A 21,782-nucleotide genomic window follows, 5' to 3' on the forward strand; every position below is an offset into this window, starting at 1 on the left:
AAAGACATAACAATATATGTATGTAGTATAACATGAACTATCTCAGGAGAATTAATAAACAGAAAAGAAGTAACAATGATAGTCACCAAGAAAGATTTAACTAACTCACTGTTGGAGAAACATGGGAAGGAAGAAATTCTTCACTACATAATCTTTGATTCTTAAATCACAGGGAATTTATTCCCTATTGAAAAAAAAGCTCAAGAAGAACATAAAGAGACCAGAAGTTGTGATTTAGATTTAGCATCAGACAAAAATTATGTTTTACACAAAATTAAGGAAAAGATCTAGACAAGAGTTTTAATAAAGCCAAACCATGTTTATCCTGAACTCCTAAACAACGAGTTAAAGTGTACAGTTAACATTTCTAGACACCTGAAGCTTTTTCTAGTAATGTTGGTGCTTTTTTTTTTTTTAAAGATTATTTATTTTGAGAGAGAGAGAGAACACGAACATAAGTGGGGGAGGGGCAGAGAGAGGAAGAATCCCAAGCAGGCTCTGCACAGTCAATGCACAGAGCCCAAGGTGGGGCTTGAACTCACAAAACCATGAGATCATAACCTGAGCCAAAATCAAGAGTTGGGACCTCAACCCACTGAGCCACCTAGGCACCCCTGGTCCTTTTCTTAATGGTATCTATTATTGTGAAAAACTACCAACGTTAGAATACATAGATAATGTATTCCTAGTTCCTGGTCCTATGCCTGGTATCAAGAGTAAAGATTTTCATGTGTGAAGACTTAGAGATAAGACACCAGCACACATTCTGAGGAACCATAGTCAGCCAATTTTGAAACAAGGTTTCCCATAAAAGTAGTAGGCATAGTTCTAAGGACTTCACAAATACTGTATTAATTACTTCCCTTAAGCCCTTATACTCTATAATAGTTTAAGTATTATTTGCCCTCTTTTAACAATGAGAAAACAAGCATGAAGAGGTTAAATAACTTGAATAGAATTACAGAACTGATTAGCTAAAGTTCCAGGATTAACTGGATTAAGGAAAAAAAAAAAAAGGAAGACACAAATAGACCTCAGCTGTGGAGCAAGAGTCAGGAATGCAGTAAACTGGATCTACCATATGATCCAGTAATTCCAATTACTGGATATACCCCCCAAAAATAAAAACAGGATTCTAAAGAGATATCTGCATGCTCATGTTTATTGCAGCATTATTCACAGTAGCTAAGATATGGAAACAATTTAAATACTCATCAATAGATGAATGGATAAAGAGGATGTGATATATATATCTATATATCGATATATACAGGTAGATAGATAGATATCAGAATGTTATTCAGCCTAGAGAAAGGACACCCTGCCATTTGCAACAACATGGATGGACCTTGAGCATATTATGCTAAATGAGATAAGTGAGACAGAAAGACAAGTACTACATGATATCACTTATATGTGGAATCTAAAAACATGAAACTTTAAATAAAAAAAAGAATAAAATAGTGTTTACCAGGAAACAGTGGGTGGGGGAGATAAGACTGATGTTTAAGGGCACAAACTTGCAATGAGTAGTAAATAATCGACAGAGATTTCATGCACAGTATGAGGACTATAGACAAGAATACTGTACTATAATTATGTACATGATATGTACATTATGATAAATATCACAACAGTAATCATATTACAATATTCATGTATCAAAGTAAAAAAAAAAGTACAGTAAGCTGAAAATGAATGGGAGTAAACAGACTCAGTAAGATAGGCTGTGTAGAAAACTTCAACCAGGGGCACCTGGATGGCCCAGTCAGTTGAGCCTTGATTTCCGCCCAGGTCACGATCCTGGGGTTGAGGGACAGAGCCCTGAATCAGGCTCCACGCAGAGCATGGAGCCTACTTGAGATGTTCTCTCTCTCTCTCTCTCTCTCTCTCTCTCTCTCTCTCTCCCTCTCCCTCTCTCTCTGTCCCTCTCCCCTGCTCATGTGCTCTCTTTCTGTCTCTCCAAAATAAAATAAAACTAAAACAAAACAACAACAACAAAAAAAAAACCAAAGGAAAACCTCAACTAGGGCAGATAGGGGTGTGAGCTCAAGTATATTTTACCTCTTTTGATTGTTCTTTTCAAGAACGAAAAAATTTGAGCGTTCTTTTCAAGAACGAAAAAATATGTATTAAGCTACATATAGCAAAAAGTTGGTAGAAAGTAAATGAAAATCCCAAAAACAGGAATGAACAGTAGAAGGACTTCCTTGAAAACTAACAATAGCAGCAAATCATTATTTAAGGCTTACTGTTTGTGCCAGATACTGTCATCACACATTTCATCTCTAGGACTACCCTATGAAGTAGGTAGTGTTAGCATTTCCACTTTATAGAAGTCTCAGGACATTACCCAAGGTCACAGAGCTACAAGGATGTGCATGCAGATTGTTAAGTCCATGCTCTAAACTACTATGTTTATATTGCAAAACCCAATGAAATCTTACATTCTTAACAGATAGAGGGCAATTTTTCCCACTTAACAGATAAAGGACAACTTTCCCATTCATTACAGTGGGAAAGGTGCATAATGAATATTAAATGAATGCAGATCTATGCTGTTCTAAATCACTGTGCTTATGTATTTCTGTATTTCAATAATAGCAGTTTTCCTTCTCTATCAATAATTGTAACCATAACAGTAATGCAAAAGTTCTTTTAAATATTCCTTCCCTTCTACTACATCTTCTACTAGAAGATGTAAGGAAGCAGATAATCAATAACTTGAAAATTATGCTTGAGGGTTTAATGGGAATACCAATAGACCAAAAAAACATACCATAATAAAATTACAACCAGATTCCTACAAAGTACAGAGAGTCGGGGAAATCAGTCACAACTTCATTGAAAATGACAGCTAAAATAGATCTTTGCTATTAGCACGGACAATGGAAGTACTTAATAAACTCATTCTACTACAAATATTATATTTTTATGAATACTAAGCTTTGCAGGAAAAAAGTCTTCTTAAAATTACAAAGAAACTTTAAATAGTATTTATTAATAAATGCAACAATGACACTGTTTGAAGTAACTTTTCATAAAACAAAGACTCATTAATTACATGTCAACAAATAAATCGCTAGTTTATATTCTTTTGAAATATTGACTCTTCCTGTAACTAGTTTTTAAAACATGGAGCACACCTGATCAAAACAAATTGCTAAAAAAGTCAAAGAAATCTGTTAAGAAAATTAAAAGATGAGGGACACTTGGGTGGCTCAGTTAAGCATCCAACTTCAGCTCAGGTCATTATCTCATGGTTCATGAGTTCTAGCCCCTTATCAGGCTTGCTGCTGCCAGCACAGAGCCTGCTTCGGATTCTCTCTCTCTCTACCCCTCCCTGGCTCACGCTCCCTCTCTCTCAAACACAAACATAAAAAAAAAGAAAAAGAAAAAGAAAAAGAAAATGAAAACATGAGCCAAAGACTGGGGAAAAAAAATCTGTAAAATACACACAAAGCACTTGTATCCAGAATAAAGAACTCTTACAATAAAAAGAATAAAAATAAAAACCCTCCAATAAAAATAGGCAAAATATCTGACCAGACATTTCAACAAATAAGATACACTGATGGCAAATACACACATAAAAAGATGCTCAACATCATTAGTCATTAGGGAAATGCAAATTAAAGCCTCAATAAAAAACCACTACATATCTATTATTCAAAAAAACTGACAATATCAAGTCTTTCAAAACTGTAGCCAAAGGGCAAATTTGATTATACCTACGTAGGCCACAGAAAAACAAAAATGTTCAAAGCATTTCTAGAGCAGGACAAAAAATTTAATAAAAGCATTAAGAATACATCTGGAAAGACTGCTTTAAATTACCCTTTCTATAGCACATGAAAAACTCTCAAAATTTTAATAAATAGAAATACATGCCATTTTGAAGCAACCTGAAGAAGACTTAAAGAACCAAAAACACTCAAGAAGGTCTGAGTTTGAAGGGTCAGGTTAAAAACAGGTGGTAACATCATTAGTAAATCTTTGAGGGGTCTCAAGGTTAGAAATTTATTTGGGTTTTATAAAATGAAAAAAAGCCATGAGATGTAGTCTAAGCTTTAGGTAACTACAGGTTATCTTTTGCTTTTTATTTTCCTACGTTTTTTTCTAATTTTTTTTTTTTTAACATTTATTCATTTTTTGAGAGACAGAACACAAGCAAGGAAGAGGCAAAAAGAGAGAGAGAGACACAGAATCCAAAGGAGTCTCTAGGCTCTGAGCTGTCAGCACAGAGCCCAATTCAGGACTCAAACCCACAGACTATGAGTTCATGACCTGAGCTGAAGTCGGATGCTCTACAGACTAAGCCAGCCAGGTGTCCCTCCTTTTTTTTTTTAAATACTTGAGAGAGAGAGAGAGAGAGGGGGGGGGGGGGGGCAGAGAGAAAGACAGGAGAGAGAGAATCCCAAGCAGGGAGACTAGATCTAATGACTTTGATATCATAACCTGAATGGAAATCAAAAGTTGGGACGCTTCACCAACTGAGCCACCCAGGCACCCCTTTAAGTTTTTTAATATAATTTTTGAGGAGAGTTACTTAATAGCATAATTGAATGGAAAGTACAGACTGTTTTGCAACTATTTTTTAAATGAATAATTACCTCTAAAATGAGATTAAGGTTTGTAGTGAGAGCCTGAACACGGTGGAAACCAGCAATCAGGGAAATAGGCAAGAAACCCTGTTCATCCATCTTTCTCCTAAGAAAGAAGTCCCGTTCCAAATTTTCTACACTGAAGTAATATTCACTGAAAAAAAGAAACAAGCAAAAATAAGTAAACATAAGTTTAATTAATTTATTCAATAGGAAACAAAAATATCTATCACATATATCAACAGCTTTAAAATTATTTTATTAGTAATATACAGATTTAATACAACATAGATAGAAGGTAAATACAAGACCAAAGCCCTACCAAGTTATAATTTCTTATCCATGAGTAGAAAGAAACTTAAAATACTGATTCTCTTCCAAAAAACTAACATTAACTTCTACTTAGATCAGCTTTACCTAAGCATAAAGAATTAACAAGCATTTTACTTTAAAACAGTTCAATAACTGATTTTTTTAAATGAGTTAATTAAAGGAAACTTTTTATTAAAAGCTACTTTAACTTGTTTCATTTAAACACTAAATAACAACTAAACACATGTCAACAGATTGCCTTCCAACTTTTACCACATCACTAAGAACAGCTTTCTTGGAAGTACTCTTTGTGAAGTTTACAGAGTAGATTACAGTTTGTTTTGTTTTCTAAATAGACGGGGTAGTGACATTGTTTAATCCTGAATGCTAGCAACCAGTACAAAGCTACTGAGTAAAAACTGAGTGAATACATGAGCACAAGGGTACACACACAATTATATATCTACAAGATCTCCCTGTATCTTTGATGGAGAGAACTATAAAAGACATTTAAGAATGAACAGAATATACAGCTGAACAAGGAATATCTATGATACATGGGGGTACATGGGGTACCATGAGGTACATGGGGAAAAAAATACAGAAAAAGCTAGCTTAGATACCTTAATCTTCTCTAGGAAAGTAGAGAGAAATGTAAATGGATAAACTGTATGATCAATAACTATAAGTTCTAAAATACAAAGATAATATGAGTATATTCAATAGTGGCATTTGAGAAACAAGTTTAAAATTACAGCCTCCATGGGGTGCCTGGGTGTCTCAGTGGGTTGAGCATCTGACTTCGGCTCAGGTCATGATCTCATGGCTCACGAGTTCAAGCCCCAAGTCAGGATCTGGGCCAACAGCTCAGAGCCTGGAGCATGCTTTGGATTCTGTGTCTCTGTCTCTGTCTCTGCCCCTCCCCACTCACACTCGCTCTCTCTCTCTCTCTCTCTCTCAAAAATAAACATTAAAAAAAATTTTTTTTTTAAATTACAGCCTCCATATAGAAAAACAAAAATAGAATTCTAGAGAGAACAAGAGGACAAATGGGGGAAAATGTAGAAAAGAATACAAAAGAAATACATGACATCAGTGATGATATGGCCTACAAGTTAATAATCCTATACTGTTCCCAAATCAGAGACAGTTATCAAAGATCGGTGGCAAATTATGAGAAAGCACACCAACTCATGTATTTAGTAACACAGGGTTACTAAAGATACCCTTGAAATATTTAGGTCAAAATCTAACTTTGAAGAAATAATCACCCATAAATGAGAAATGGCTTTGAGCTACTTTTCACTAGGAGAAAAAAATCTTACTTTAGAAATGTAAATACTCAAGTTGTTTCTTTATACTCAGATATTTATCCAGTGATCAAAGCGCAAAGCTCCCTTGGATCAGCGAACTACTACTGACATCTCAGTAACACTAGTAAATCATTTACTTGTTTTAAACACTGAAGAAAAAAAATCTTAAATCTTGAAGAAACAAAAATCCTGATTTTGTTATACCTCCAAAAGCCCTTTTCATAGTGCCTGGCATGTGGTGGGCACATCATACACTTCAAAAGTCCTTTTCACAGTACTTGACATAGTGGCACATGATACATATGCTTAAATTCTAAATTTTCACACATTAAGACATTTGATTTAGTCACAAGTTAAAACCATTCTTAGACAAAAACTTCTCTGAATCATTAATAAGATGGTTTTTTATTCTACTACTTCATGAAAATCTTAGTATCTAAATAAATTCATAAATCACCCTATTACCTATGGTATTTATTTTTTAAACTTCTAATGGGCTACAAACTACTCATCTCTAAATGTGAATGTCAGAAGAGACTGTCCTGGCTAGAAATAATCAAGATCTTAAATTTTTAATATTCTGATATAAAAAATGACAATACTTTTTCAGTTAAAATAATTTTAAAAACTCAATCGTCCCTAATACAGTTAAGCCTCTTACTTTCAAAATACATTTAGCATAATTTTCCACAAATGCAAGAAAGTTTTCAGTAACTTCTCAAAGAGAAAAATGTAAACCCTACTCAATGAGCCTATCTATATTAAGTATGAGAAACCTCAAAGAAAACAAAGTCAAAAGCATGACTCCTCCAGAAGTCCACTAATCGAAGAATAACAGTAAAGAGCCATTCTAAACCTGGTACTCTAACATCTGCCAAAAACCCTATTGCTAAAACAGCAACAAGAAAAAAAGGAGTCATGCCCAGTGCTGTGTCTGACATTTTGTTCAGTGTCCTAGGGGACATTATCATGTCCTACCTTAGAAGCTCTGGATTCTACACTGCATGATCAGAAATTTTGTCAACACTGAAGTAGCTCTCTGCTCCTCCCTCACTTGTATGAGCACATTGGAGGCCGATTATCCTGACATGGAGTTGCATATCCACTGTCAGGTCTCAGAAGGGACCTGGCAGCAAGAGTTACAAAAAAGACAGGAATAGTGGTTTGAAGTTGATAGCCACATGCCAGGCACTTTCTGCCCATAAAAAGGCCCTTTTCTTCAGTGTTTGCGTCAACTGTAACAAAAGAAGCAAGAACAAAATAAACAAGTTGCTTCGTATTGTATGTAAGCCAATCAAATCCACCATGAAGACATCCCAGGAAAATGCCTGGATGATGCCGATGAAGAAATTATTTTCTAACAGAGTCAATTTTCTTTCTTAAATAAAGATAGATGTTTTTAAGATACTTAAACTCTTTCAAAAATAGTTTTACTTTGTTAAGGATAAAAAAGTAATCAAATTTCAGCAAACTGGTTATGCCAGTCACTTGAGGACATTTTTTCACCACTATATAAACACCCTATATAAATAGGCAAAACCTTCTATACAATACTAATATGTACAAGGGTTATTTTTTCTCTTAACGACAATAGAATATTCTCCTAACATCAACTTCAGTACTTCAGAGGGCAACTATTATGAAAACTAGAATAAAAAGTTTGAACTAAAAAAGATTAGGTAGTTCCCCTTCAATATGTGCCACAAAGAAAGAGAACTTAAAAGTTAAAAAAACAAACTTAGAATTTTGAAATCATTTGCTAAGTAAAAATATATCTATCACCACTTTTTGTCATTTATGTTCATTTGTGAATTTCAATATAAGCATTTATTTGCAAATAATAAGCCAGGCTTCACTTGTTCAACATCAAATATCTATATGGCAATTTTATATTCTTATATTTAATCACTCCTAATATACCATGACAATATTCTTTCAACTAACGCCCTTTAAACAGAGAAATACCTGAATAGTAAACAAAGCAGAAGTCTTATGTAACAACATAAACGAAATATAAATTTTTAAAAAATACTTCACTAACATTTCCTAGAAAAAAAAAACATAAAATACTATTAAAAATCTACCAATTTTACTAAGAAACGGCTTAAAAATGTATTATAACGTATTCACTATCAACGATGTTAAAGTTTGATGTTACTATCCCATCTGCTATGTCTGATCGACTTACATTTGGCGTTTAATATACTCTTTAAGCAATGTTTCTTCCACAGGATACACCTGTACACCTGTACCATCATCATAGTAATACATCATACTGGTATTAAGTTCTGTTTGAAATGGCTGATCAGTCCTTTCACCATGTTCTCGATAACCATATGAATAATCGAAGTTCACTTGATGTGAATAAAGAGAAAGAAAAGTGATTACAGATTTTTTTTTTTTAAAAGAGAAACAGTTACTATAAAGAAAAATCCAAAGTCAAGTATTTGAAGGGGTAACAATTACAAAACCACCTTAATTATCAGACAAAAAATATTAGTTAAAACATTATATAGGATAGTGGGCAAAACTAACAGATGGCTTGCACACTTTTTGAAACTCTATCTAATTTAACAAAATTCATGTCCTACATCGAGGATTTCCTCTGCCTCGTCCTCTTCCCCGTCCTCGGCCTCTTCCTCGGCCTCGAAACGAACCTCGGATATTACCACCCTCACTTCTCACACTGGAAACTTCATCTTGATCGTCTCTCTTTTCTCTATCACGCCTCCAACCTTTTAAAAACAAAAATATTTTTATACATTCCAATTTGCAACAGTAAATAACATGACTATTTTTATGAAAACATGGCAACTACCCCTCCCCATTTTGTAACAAGTTGTTAGTAACCAGGCATTCTTCAGATAGATACTAACTTAAGAGAGCTCACAGGAATTGGTCAAAATGTCCCTGGCATGAAAGAGGGTCCACAAAAGTATTGACATAAAGAAAACATTTTGATAAGGAAAATAATATTAAAAAAAGAAGAGGTCCTTTGTTAAGATGGTACTATTCAAGATTCAAGACGTTCCAAGACTACTGAATGTGCATTATATAAAACTCCTTAAAAAAAAAAAAAAAACTCCTTAAAAAAGTTTTACAAAATGTTTAAAGAAACATCTCTAAGTAAAAGAAATTCCTTTTAAAGAAAAAAAGGAAATGAAAACACAAAACAAACTGGGAGACGATACCTGCAGTACAATATAAGAATTATATCCAGAATACACATAGAATGCACTATCGTGCACACACACACACACACACACACACACACACACACACACACAGTAACTCAGTGGGAAAAATGGCTACAAGATAGGTAGTCAAACAGGAAATGCAAATGGGCAATAAGCAAAAAGTGGTGTTCAGCCTCATTGGTCATGAGAAATGCAAATTAAGACAAAGAATATTTGATCTACCCCAGTCTGACAAATATTTTCAGGTCCTATAATTAATCAAATATTGATCAAGAAGAAAAGGTAGAACATTGTATACAATTAGTGAGAGCAAAGTCAGGCACATCCACTTTGAAAAACAAATTGGAATAATTAAATAAATTTGAAGGTACAAATATCTTAGAGACCAAGGGTTTTGCAAACTTGGTACTACTGACACTTTGAGCCAGCTAACTCTCTAGTGTAGGGGCCTACAGAATGTTTAGCATCAGCCATGACCTCTACCAACTAGATGCAAGTAGCACTCATTCACCACCCCCTCCAAGTTGTGAAAACCAGTATTATCTCCAGACAATGCCAAATGCCCCCTTGGGAGTGGGGGAAAATCATCTCTATTGAGAATCACTGGCCTAGATGCTGCAAATCCTCTTCAATGTATACCCTAATACAGTTTTTTTTCAAACACTTCTGCCTCAACCCACAGTAAGCCTTACTGTATATCACACCCTGGAACACACAAATTTTTTGTAATTTAAACACAACTGCCATAAAAATTTTTCTGTGTGAAGAACTCTGAGTCTATCAATTTTTTTGGAAAAACCTGATCATCACCCAGTACACCAATTTCATAATGCACTCATGGGTTGCAGTCTTAAGAAATTACCCCAAAGGGGGCACCTGGGTGGCTCAGTTGGTTAAGTGTCCAACTTCAGCTCAGGTCACGATCTTCCAGTTTGTGGGTTCAAGCCCTGTGTCAGGTTCTGTGCTGACAGCTTGGAGCCTGCTTAGGATTCTGTCTCTCCCTCTCTTTCTACCCCTACCCCACTCGTGCTGTCTCTGTCTCTCTCTCAAAAAAAAGAAAAGAAAAGAAAGAAAAGAAAGAAAGAAAGAAAGAAAGAAAGAAAGGAAGGAAGGAAGGAAGAAAGAAAGAAATTACCCCTAAAGAACTTCTTGTACATGTTTACTGGAAAGCATGCATAAAAATGTAAATATTTATTACACTTTAAAAAAACTGAAACAATCCAAATGTCCACCAACAGAAGAGATTTTATCAAATACTGAAATGCCCTTTAGCAGGGGGAACAAAAACCAAACGTAAGGACTTACAACAATATACCAACATGCGGGGCGGGGTGCCTGGGTGGCTCAGTCGGTTAAGTGTCCGACTTCAGCTCAGGTCATGATATCACAATTCTTGAGTTCGAGCCCATGTCAGGATCTGTGCTGACAGTGCAGAGCCTGGAGCCCTCTTCAAGTTCTGTGTCTTCCTCTCTCTGCCCCTCCCCTGCCCCTGCTCTCTCTCTCTCAAAAATAAACATTTTAAAAAATTTAAAAAAAAAGAAAAAAAATACATCAATATGCATTAATCTAAGAAAATTAAAGTTTAAAAATTACTGCCACAAAAAAAAATGTACTGTCACAGAATATGTTAATGGAGTCATACTGAATGTCAGCTTCAAATAAAAATATTCAAACAACAAACATTCAGGTCTTTTTTCTTCTGAGAAGGGAAGCAATGGGATGAAATTGCATGGGGCACACAGAAGTTCAAAGGTAATGGTAATATACATTTCTAAACTTGGTCCTGAGTCCCCAGTGTTCATTTTATGTTTGTTCTTTACAACCCTGTTTTCTTATACGCCCAATATTTAATAAGTAAAATATATTATGAATATATATTACTTTTCGAATAAAATATTAAAGTGATACATATGAGAAACTATGATACAAAGGCAAAAAAAGGTCAGTTTTTCTGTAGAAAGTTTCATAATTTTAAAGTCATTTTTGTGGACAATTGAGTAAATATAACTAGATTTTAGAAGATACTAGGGAATTACTGTGGTTTTTCCTAGGTACTGCATTTTCTTTGAATATCAGTGCTGAAGTGTCATGATTATCTGCAAGTTACTTTCAAATAATTCAACAAATAGAGGAATTAAATACAGCAAAATTACTAAATCTAGGTTGTGGTTAGACAGGTAATCACTATACAATTCTTTCAACTTTTGTGTGTTTAAAGTATTCCATAACATAATTGGAAACTTTTGAGTGGTATTATGTTTGTAAATTTTCTTAAGCCTTCCCCATTCACAGGACAACATGTATGCTTTTAAAATTATCAGACTTAAGGGGTACCTGGGTGGCTCAGCCAGTTAAGTGTCTGACTTCGGCTCAGGACATGATCCGATGGCTTTGTGAGTCCGAGCCCTACACCAGGCACTGTAATGACCGCTCAGAGCCTGGAGCCTGTGGAGCCTGCTTTGGATTCTATGTCTCCCTCTCTCTCTGTCCCTTTCCCGCTCATGCTCTGTGCGTGTGTCTCTCTCTCAAAAATACACTTAAAAAAAATTTTTTTTAATTTTAAATTATCAGACTTAAGATTTCAGAAACCTATAAAACCAAATGCTCATCTAATTGTTGCTACATATTCTCCTCCTGTCCTCCTCGGCTTTCTGAGATGTGAGAAATCCCATTGAAATAATGTATCTGGGAAATGAAAGACTGATGAGACAGTTTATAATGGATAAGGCTAACAATACCTGAACCAACTCAAACTTAATACAACTAAAAGTGAAACACCTAATTTTTTCTTACTGCTGTAAGAAATACACATTCAGAAGTAGTCCTACCAAAACAAAAATAAACCTGAATCTAATCAAACCTTAAAAATTATATCCAGAAAAGACACAAGAACGTGTTAAAAAAAATATAACAAAGCAATCAGCAAGTCCAAAATATGGAAAATTCCAGAAGACATATGACCTAACAAATAGCAAAGGAACGAAACATTACTGATGAAAATACAAAATGGTACAACCAATTTGGAAAACAATTTGACAATTTATTTTAAAGTCAAATATGCACTCATCCTACCACCTAATAATCCACTCCTAGGTGTTTACCTGAGAAACTAAAACACATGCCCAAAGACTTGTACACAAATGTTCATAGCAGCATTACTCATAATAGCCAAAAACTAGAAACAAGCCAAATATCCATGTGTAAATGAATGGATACAGGGGGATATCCATTCAAGAGAAAACTATTCTGAAATAAAGAGGTAGAAACTACTGATACATGGAACAATACTGACGAGTCTGAAAAACATTATGCTGAGCAAAAGGAGACATAAGAGTTCATAATGTACACTGTATAGTTCAAAATTTATATAAAACCATAGAAAAGGTAAATCTAACCTGACAGAAAGTAGACTCATAGCTGGGAGAAGTGACAGTAATGTAAATGTATTTTATATGCATATAATTTATAGCTCAGTAAAGCTGGCTTTTTTAAAAAGGACACAGATACCACCCATAAGAGGCTCCCACCAGCCAAATCTGGGACAATCTGAGTATCAAACTAAATAATCATGGTAATGGATTATAATACATTGAAAAAATAAGAAGCCATAAATCCATACCGGTAATAAGGGAAGTCATTCCTTATAGTGGAATGTCAACTAATAAATACAGAAGTAATGATGCAGTAAGAAAAATCAGCAATTGCAATATGGTAATAATTGAATCAGGTAAGAATCATCAATGGAAACTAAAGCTCATGAGAAAAGTCTGATGAGAAACTGGGTATTTTCAAAGTTTCAAAATATCTCTCACAAATTACATATTAATTACAAAGGAGAAAAAGCATCTTGACAGTAAAGAAGCCTAGAGTACATCATCTGAACCCAGGGCTCAAAATTAATATCAGCAATAACATAAACAAGATCATGTGCATTTCCATGCAATGAGAAGAAAATCATTTAACTTCTGCAGTATTCCTGCCAAAAATTCATAACCCAAATCCAATCATGAGGAAACACCAGAAAACCCAAAGTGAGAGATATCTACCACCTGTCACAAAATCTTCAGAAAAAAAAAAAAATCAATGTCATCAAAGACAAAAGGAGAAGAACCGTTCCAGATTAATGGAGACTAAAGAGAACAGATGACTAAAAGCAATGTGTGATCTCAGATTAGATCCTAGAAAGGAGGGAGAAAAAAACCTGAAAAAGACATTATGGGGAAAATCTGCCTGTGTACAGTCACACTGCATTACTGTTCTTAAGATATATACTCTGAAGGAACTTAGTGTTAAAAGAGGCACAATGTCTGCAACTTATTTTTAAGTAGTTTATACTATACATGGCTATTAAAATTATAAAAATTAAGACTAAGTTCATTAGTATCAAAATTTTTTCCTTTAAAATGTAACTTACTTCGTGTATCATTTCTCCTATTGTTATGTGATGATTTACTTGCTTCAGGTTGACATCTTGAGGTGTTTCGGGATCCTGGTCTTTCTTGACTGTCTGGTTTTACATCATCTAAGTGGAGTGGTACCCATTTGTGCTTATTAGCTTGAAAAAAACAAAATAAAATTGTTTAATGACAATGCACAATTTTCATTAAAGCTTTGCAATTCTGAATGGACTCTAAGGTTTAATTAAACAGAAGACTTTGTCCTTAAATGTTCTTGTAGAGAACCAAAATAATTTTCTTCTTCTCACAAAGCTCCTTAATAAACTTGTCTTCGCAAACATTTCTAAAGTTCATGTGAAAAGCCACTTAATGGAGTATCCTTAGAACTTTTACTTTCAAACAAAATGCTCACTCTTCTGTTTAATTCTGATGAAAAAGCTCCTCAAAAATAGTTAAGTGTAATACAATACTCCTAATACTTGACTCTCAGGCTTCAGAATGGGGTATATCCGATAAGACATTATAATGAACACACTGGAAAGTTTGGCTGGTAATTCAAAACACTCAGTTTCAAGTCACTGTCTAAAATATTGATTTATCTAGATTACTACGAATGAAAGAGGTTTTTCAAAATTAGAGTATAAAATCTGTCTAACTACTTAATAAATCTTTTTATAACTACTATACATTTTCCTAACCTAAGAGAGGCAATTTAACTTCTCTGATTGAATACATGATACTGTAATTGTTACACTGTGGTGAAATTCTGAAGATTACCTAATTCATGGAATCCACAGTTAAGGTTTCTAAATGTTTAGTCTTTTGCTCAATATATATTTTTGACTAAACAAGACTCATGTGCAAAGGAAAAACTACCAAGGTAATTAAAGGAAAAGGAATTATCAGTATGCAACTAAAGTACTGATTTCCTATAAATCCTTCAAACTGTGGACAAGGAAGAGGAATATGAAAGATCTTTAAAAAAAAAAAAATCTATCTGAATTCTATACTATAAATTCTATCAGTGAGTCTCTCTGGTATAAAAAAGCCCTTCCTATGAAGATTAAAAAAAACAAAACAAACAAACAAACAAAAAAAACACCTGTGTGCTCTAAAGAGAGTCAATTCACAACTTGATTAAATGAATTTAAATAGAAAAACCTGGATTTTAGTGTTTGCTGATCAGTTTTAACTGAAGCGATTAACAAGACAATTTTAAAGCAGGATGACAGGGCTGTCATCTGTATGAATTCCAGGAAGTCAAAAAGACTTACCTATCTGAGAAGTATGAAAAAGCTAAGTGATAAACTTGTTTAAGAAACTGGGAAATTTTTTCCTAACATGTCTGTCCTGTTGTCAACCACTTTTAAGCAATTAGCCTTGGCTCATCATATCACGTAAGGCTAATTAATATGCTTACCCTGCAGCTAAGGATTAGATACTCATTTAAAAAAGAATTCAAAAAATAAATAAACTTAAAAAAATTTCAAGCAAGTGTTCAATGTATGGGAGATTGTTTAATTCATTATTAAAGAAATTGACTGTAAACACTTCATAAAATGTCCCCTCCCATGCCACATTACCGCCAAGAATTAAAACGCTTTTTTTTTTTTTTTAAACGTTTATTTATTTTGGGGACAGAGAGAGACAGAGCATGAACGGGCGAGGGGCACAGAGAGAGGGAGACACAGAATCGGAAACAGGCTCCAGGCTCTGAGCCATCAGCCCAGAGCCTGACGTGGGGCTCGAACTCACGGACCGCGAGATCATGACCTGGCTGAAGTCGGATGCTCAACCGACTGCGCCACCCAGGCGCCCCAAGAATTAAAACGCTTTAATGGCTTCCCATGGCACTCAAAATAAAACGCTAAATCCAAGTGACGAAAGCCCTGCACAATGTGGACCAACAACATCTCCTGCCACTTTTCCCAATGTTCACCTTGTTTCAGCTACTGACCTTTCAACAGTTTGAAGAAGTTTTCTGCCTAAAGCCCTGTGAAGGCACTTTTACTTACGCTCAGAACACTCAATGAGTATATGCTTTTACAAAGCAGTTAAATCATAATCTGTCCCTAGATACAGGAAAAGTTGCATACAAATATGTAAAAGGATACAAAGACAGTTTTTTTTCTTCTAAGTGTAATTTAATGGAGAGATGCTATGGAAAAAAAAAAAAAGTTGACCAAAACTGAAAATAGGGAGCAGTTCCAATGCAAATTTAAGAAACAATTATCATACAATTTTTAAGAAATATATCTTTAAAATATCTATCTATACCCATTTCTGTAAGTGCAACTTCATTCTATACCTACATAAAGTACAAGTAAAATGAAAAAAGGAAAGCTTAATAGTCTAAGAATATTACAAAAGCAAATCAGTTACCATTGCAGATGGTATCCTGAAGAAATCCAAAATACCTACTGGTGACTACTAGGAATCAATTGATTAAATACAATTCTTCATTATTACAACTTTCTTCACAAAATTAAAATCAAAATGAAAATATGAATTAACCTCTCTTTCATTAACTACTTGAATGAGCCTCATTCTCAGTGAGATCTTCACCAGGACCATCTAACTTAAAATAGTCAGGACATGGAAAAAATGTAAGTGTCCATTGACAGATGAATGGATAAAGGAAACGTGGTGTATAAATATACAACTGAATACTATTCAGTCATGAGAGAGGATATCCTGCCATTTGCAACAACATGGATGGATCTTGCAGGCATTATGCTAAGTGAAATAAGCCAGAAAGACTTACTTACATGTGGAATCTAAAAAAGCTGAATTCACAGAAACTGAAAACAGATTGGTGGCTGCCGGGGATAGGGGAAATGAGTGAAGGTGATCAAAAGTACAAACTTCCAGTTATAAGACAAATAAGTTCTGGAGATATACTATACAGCATGGTGACTATAGTTATCAATGCTGTATTGTATATTTGAAAGTTGCTAAGAGACTGGATCTTAAAAGTTCTCATCATAAGAAAAAAACAAAACAAGACATTGTGACTGGGAGGTGATGGATGTGAACTAAAATTGTGGAGGGTGCGTGGGTGGCTCCATCAGTTGAGCCTCTGGCTTTAGCTCAGGTCATGATCTTGCAGTTTGTGGGTCGGAGCTCCACGTTGGGCTGACAACGTGGAGCCTGGAGCCTGCTTCAGATTCTGTGTCTCCCTCTCTCTACGCCCCTCCCCCACTCGTGCTCTGTCTCTCTCTCTCTCTCTCAAAAATAAATAGACATTAAAAAAATTTTTTTAATAAAATAAAATTGTGGAAATCATTTCACAATATATACATACATCAAATCATCGTGTTATATACCTTAAACGAATACAATGTTATTTTATCAATTATATCTCAATAAAACTGGTGGGAAAAGTGGAAGTTATAGATGAACTAACCTCTCTTTCGTTGATTACTTGACTGAGCCTCATCCTCACTGGCATTTTCACCAGGACCATCTAATTTTGTTTCCCGGCTTTCTTTGCTCTCAGTGTTAATTCTCTTTTCAACCTTGTCTTCTCTTTCTTTTCTATTTTGTAGCTTCTTATTTCCTTGGCTGATGACACTCTGACTCTGCAAAAAGTTTTCTGAATGAAATCATTTTCATGCACATTTTCACTAACATATCTAAAAAATTGTGGTAATAAACCTTTTCTAAATACTGCAAAACAAATGACAATTTTTATTGAAAATAAAACTACTTTTCAAAAGACACTGTTAAAAGTCAAGCCACAGGGGCGCCTGGGTGGCGCAGTCGGTTAAGCGTCCGACTTCAGCCAGGTCACGATCTCGCGGTCCGTGAGTTCGAGCCCCGCGTCAGGCTCTGGGCTGATGGCTCAGAGCCTGGAGCCTGTTTCCGATTCTGTGTCTCCCTCTCTCTCTGCCCCTCCCTCGTTCATGCTCTGTCTCTCTCTGTCCCAAAAATAAAAAAAAATAAATAAATAAAATAAAAAGTCAAGCCACAGATTGGGAAAAAATATTTGCTAAGTATTTGATAAAGCACTTGGATCCAAAATATATAATGACCTCTCAAAATGAAATCATAAGAAAACAACTCAAATTTTCAAAAAATGGGCTACAATTGAACAGACACTTCAACAAAAAGTTATACTGATAGCAAATGTAAATGGAAAGGTGCTTGGCATCATTAGTCAAAGAAATGCAAATTAAAACTAGAATGTGATACCACCACACACCTAATAGAAATAGATTAAAAGACTGACTCTATGGAATATTTGTGAAGGTGTGACACAAGTTGAATTCTCATACACTGAGTATTAGGGGAATGAAGTTTGGTAGTTCCAGCAAAGGCTAAACACATAGCAACCATACAATCCAGCTATTCTACCTCGGTATTTACTCAAGAAAAATGAAAGCATATATCCATGCAAAATTTTGTACACAAATGTTTATAGAGCAGCTTTATGTCTAACAGCCCCAAATTGGAATCAACACAAATGTCCATCCATAGATGAATAGACAAGCAGCATTCCATTCATAAAATGAAATACTACTTGGCAAGAAAAAGGAATGAACTACAGGTACTCGTTAATGACATAAATAAATCCTCAAAATAATTAAGTGAAAACTGGGGGAAAAAGGAGCCCTATTCTAGGACTCTCTATTTATGTAAAATTGTAAGAGATGCAAATTAATTATAAGTGACAGAAAGCGTATCAGTGGTTGCCAGGAATGATGAGGGGAATGTGACAGGGAGAATTACAAAGGAGTGTGAGGAAGCTTTTGGGGTAATGGTTAAGCCCATTATCTTGATTTTGGTGATGGTTTCACAGGTCAAAACTTATCAAGTTGTATACTTCATGTGTAGTTTATTACATGTCACTCACTAATTAAGCTGTTTAATGTATATTATCTACAACTGTAAGCTAATACTGCACAAAATACAAATAGCAAAGTGTACAGTGTCAAATGAAAACATGTAACCAGATAACCATATATGCTACCACTCCTCTAAAAAGTCCTTTGATAGGGGTGCCTGGGTGGCTCAGTCAGTTGGGTGTCCAACTCCAGCTCAGGTCATGATCTTGCGGTTCGTTGAGTTCGAGCCCCGCATCAGGCTCTGCGCTGACAGCTCAGAGCCTGGAGCCTACTTCCAAATCTGTGTCTCCCTCTCTCTCTGTCCCTCTCCCCCTCACGCTCTGTGTCTTTCTCTCAAAAATAAACAAACATTACAAAAAAAATGTTTTTAAGTCCTTTGATAAAGTATCTCAGAACCATCTTTTAGAGTTTCTTTCATAGTTTAAATTAAACATCCATTCACTGAACACTTCCTGATTTGATACAATATATATATGCATATGATGCATATGTGTATATATAATTAGCTCTTCAATACATATTGAAGATTATAAATAAACATATAGCAAATTCTGAAACAAAATGGGCTTCAATTTAGTCTCATATTAAAAACTAATCTCTTTAATTGTAGTCATTACATAAAAATAACAGCATGGTACCCACCCCTTCTAAATCGAAGATTACCTCCTGAGAATACAATCAAATGAAGGCAATGTGATGAATAAAATCAGGTATCTGAAAAATGGGTTAGACTATAAAAAGGATGGCTGCTAAGTTTTCACCATTTCTTTATTAATGTAATTCTCCACATTTGAAATAAAATTCTGCATGTTGAAATGAGAATATTTTCCCTTTATGAAGGAAAAAACCTTAAAATAATACTCACTCCAGTGTTCACTAATTCACTTGGCGTTGGCCAATTCGCCATATCGCTGAAATCACTAGCCTAAGAAGTAATAAATAAGTGTTATATCTGCAAATTAGAAATCTTAAGTAGAAAAAATATTTTCTAAAAGTGAAGGCAATTCTTAAAAATCACCTATACACAATTACATGCAGGCATTTGCCAAATTAACTCAAAATCTTCTCCAAACAACAGAACACTGCAATAACAATGCTTGGGTCTTATCCAACTTCTAGCACTATTTAATGACACTGAGACTAGATTGATATATATAGGATAACAGAATAACAAACATATACAGGATTTGCACAAAGGCCACAATTCTCTAATATATTAGCTTTAACCTAACATCAATGATAAAACTAGAAGAAAAGTACATAATAATCTAAGAGTTTCTAACATACCAATTTTCAACATCAATATAGCTAAGAACTATTTCATGTAAAAACATACCTTGTTGGATTTCTTTGTCTTGAGTTTTCCTGCTTTTATAATTTTGGGGGAACTGAGCTCTAAAAAAAAATTTAAAAAAAATACACAGAATTGTTTTTACAATCACTTCGTTTGATATATTTAACAAAATAAGTATCATATCAAGTTCAGTAAGCCAGTGTTGTCATCATTTCCAACAAAATCCAAAGTTCTGATACTGAAACTCAACAAGAAATCAACTACAGTTCAAGAATAGATTCAAATTTGTTTTCAGTGTTCAAATCAAAAGAAATATCAAGGTTTACTTAACCTGAACTGATAGACCAATCCTTTCACGGAGGAAAATATGAAAAAATTAGAAATATAACATGTTTTCATAAAGTAGTAACTTACTTCCCAAAGGGATACATTTTGCTATACAATGCATACATTGACATTCATTAAGAAGCATCTAGAAAATAAGTCAGAAGACTTCAAACTATTTGTGCTTGCAAACAAACAAGATTAGCAACCATAATAGGTTGTATGTAGATAAAGTCATAAAAAATAGAACAGGTCTCTGTAAAAGTTTGTATAAGATTATCATGGTACTGGGGCACCTGGGTGGCTGTCAGAGCAGACCCTGCTTGGGATTCTCTCCCTCCCTCTCTCTCTGCCCCTCCCGACTCACACACTCTCTCTCTCAAAGTAAACAAACAAACTTAAAAAAAAAAAGACTGTCATGGTATCACCACTTGTCCCTATTTTGAATAAGACAGTGGTTGACAATGAAATAAATACATAAATAAAGAGAGATAGAGAAAGACTTACTCTCTAAATGAAGCTTTACAACTGTTTTTTAGTCTGGTTCGTTACTTAGCCAAGATGACCAGATGGCGTATCACCTAGCTAAACATGATCTAAAGTAAATATTGAAAAGTAGAATAAACTTGGTGTGCACAGAAAACACAATAATACAGCAAAACATGAATTCATAAAATCATAGCAATGACCAATTCATAGAATAAAATGAAGCAATCTTTCAGTTAAAACCCAGAAGCAGATTTTAAAAAGATACAGAGTACTTTTCAAAGGAAGAGAGATGAAGGATGAAGATATCGCAAGGGATGAAAATACAGGAATCTTGAATATTAAAGTAATTCTATTCCTAATGCAGAATAATGAGTACATAGTTACATGTATGTGCATGTATATACATATTTGTAAATGGGCATAAAGATAAAATATTTCATTAAGAAAAATTAAAAATAATGAGGGCAGGAAAACAAAGAACAATATTTGCCTGAACGCTATCCAGAATTTGACTGGAGTAGGTTCTACATATACCATGTATTTTATGAAAGTTATACAATATCGGGGCAGTTGAGTGGCTCAGTCAGTTAAAATTCCAACTTTGGCTCAGGTCCCGATCTACAGTTTGTGAGTTCAAGCCTTGCATCAGGTTCTGCATTGACAATGTAGAGCCTGCTTAGGGATTCTCTCTCTCTGCCCCTCCTCAAATTGGGCGCACTCACGTGCGTACACTCTCGCTCAAACTCAAAAACATAAATAAAAGAAAGTTATACAGTATAGAACATTTGGGGGACTTTCCCTCAACAAAGTGGAAAAAAATGTCCCAAAATATTGCTATGTTAAGTAAATTAAGTGCCCGGAAGTTACAAAATAAAGCTTTATACAAAATATTTGATGTAAAGTAGTAAAGGACAGGCCACACAAGCAGGTTTCATTTAGTTTTACTATAAATCAATTAGATATTACAAAATTAATCACAAAATTAAGGTCAGAAATTAAAGATAA

At 34.5% G+C, this 21,782-nt stretch overlaps 1 protein-coding gene across 18 annotated transcripts in view; it reads right to left on the bottom strand.

Moving 5' to 3' along the window:
- LARP1B (La ribonucleoprotein 1B) overlaps positions 1-21,782 on the bottom strand; it is a 123,975-nt gene that overhangs the window by 92,746 nt on the left and 9,447 nt on the right. For 17 of the 18 annotated variants that reach the window (XR_007151550.1, XR_007151549.1, XR_007151551.1 and 14 more), the window contains 7 exons: positions 20,007-20,065; positions 19,536-19,595; positions 17,230-17,404; positions 13,841-13,981; positions 8,821-8,964; positions 8,418-8,583; positions 4,614-4,758 (listed from right to left, as the gene is read on the bottom strand). Coding sequence is in view for 14 of the 18 variants with exons in the window: in XM_047855923.1 (XP_047711879.1) it covers positions 4,614-4,758; positions 8,418-8,583; positions 8,821-8,964; positions 13,841-13,981; positions 17,230-17,404; positions 19,536-19,595; positions 20,007-20,065 (890 nt within the window). In the remaining 4 variants the exon portion in view is untranslated. Of the gene's footprint in view, positions 1-4,613; positions 4,759-8,417; positions 8,584-8,820; positions 8,965-13,840; positions 13,982-17,229; positions 17,405-19,535; positions 19,596-20,006; positions 20,066-20,795; positions 20,885-21,782 lie in introns of all 18 variants that reach the window. The other variant, XM_047855927.1, reaches the window with a different exon arrangement.

Source organism: Prionailurus viverrinus, chromosome B1 (genome assembly GCF_022837055.1).
Source record: "Prionailurus viverrinus isolate Anna chromosome B1, UM_Priviv_1.0, whole genome shotgun sequence".
Taxonomy (NCBI): Eukaryota; Metazoa; Chordata; class Mammalia; order Carnivora; family Felidae; genus Prionailurus; species Prionailurus viverrinus.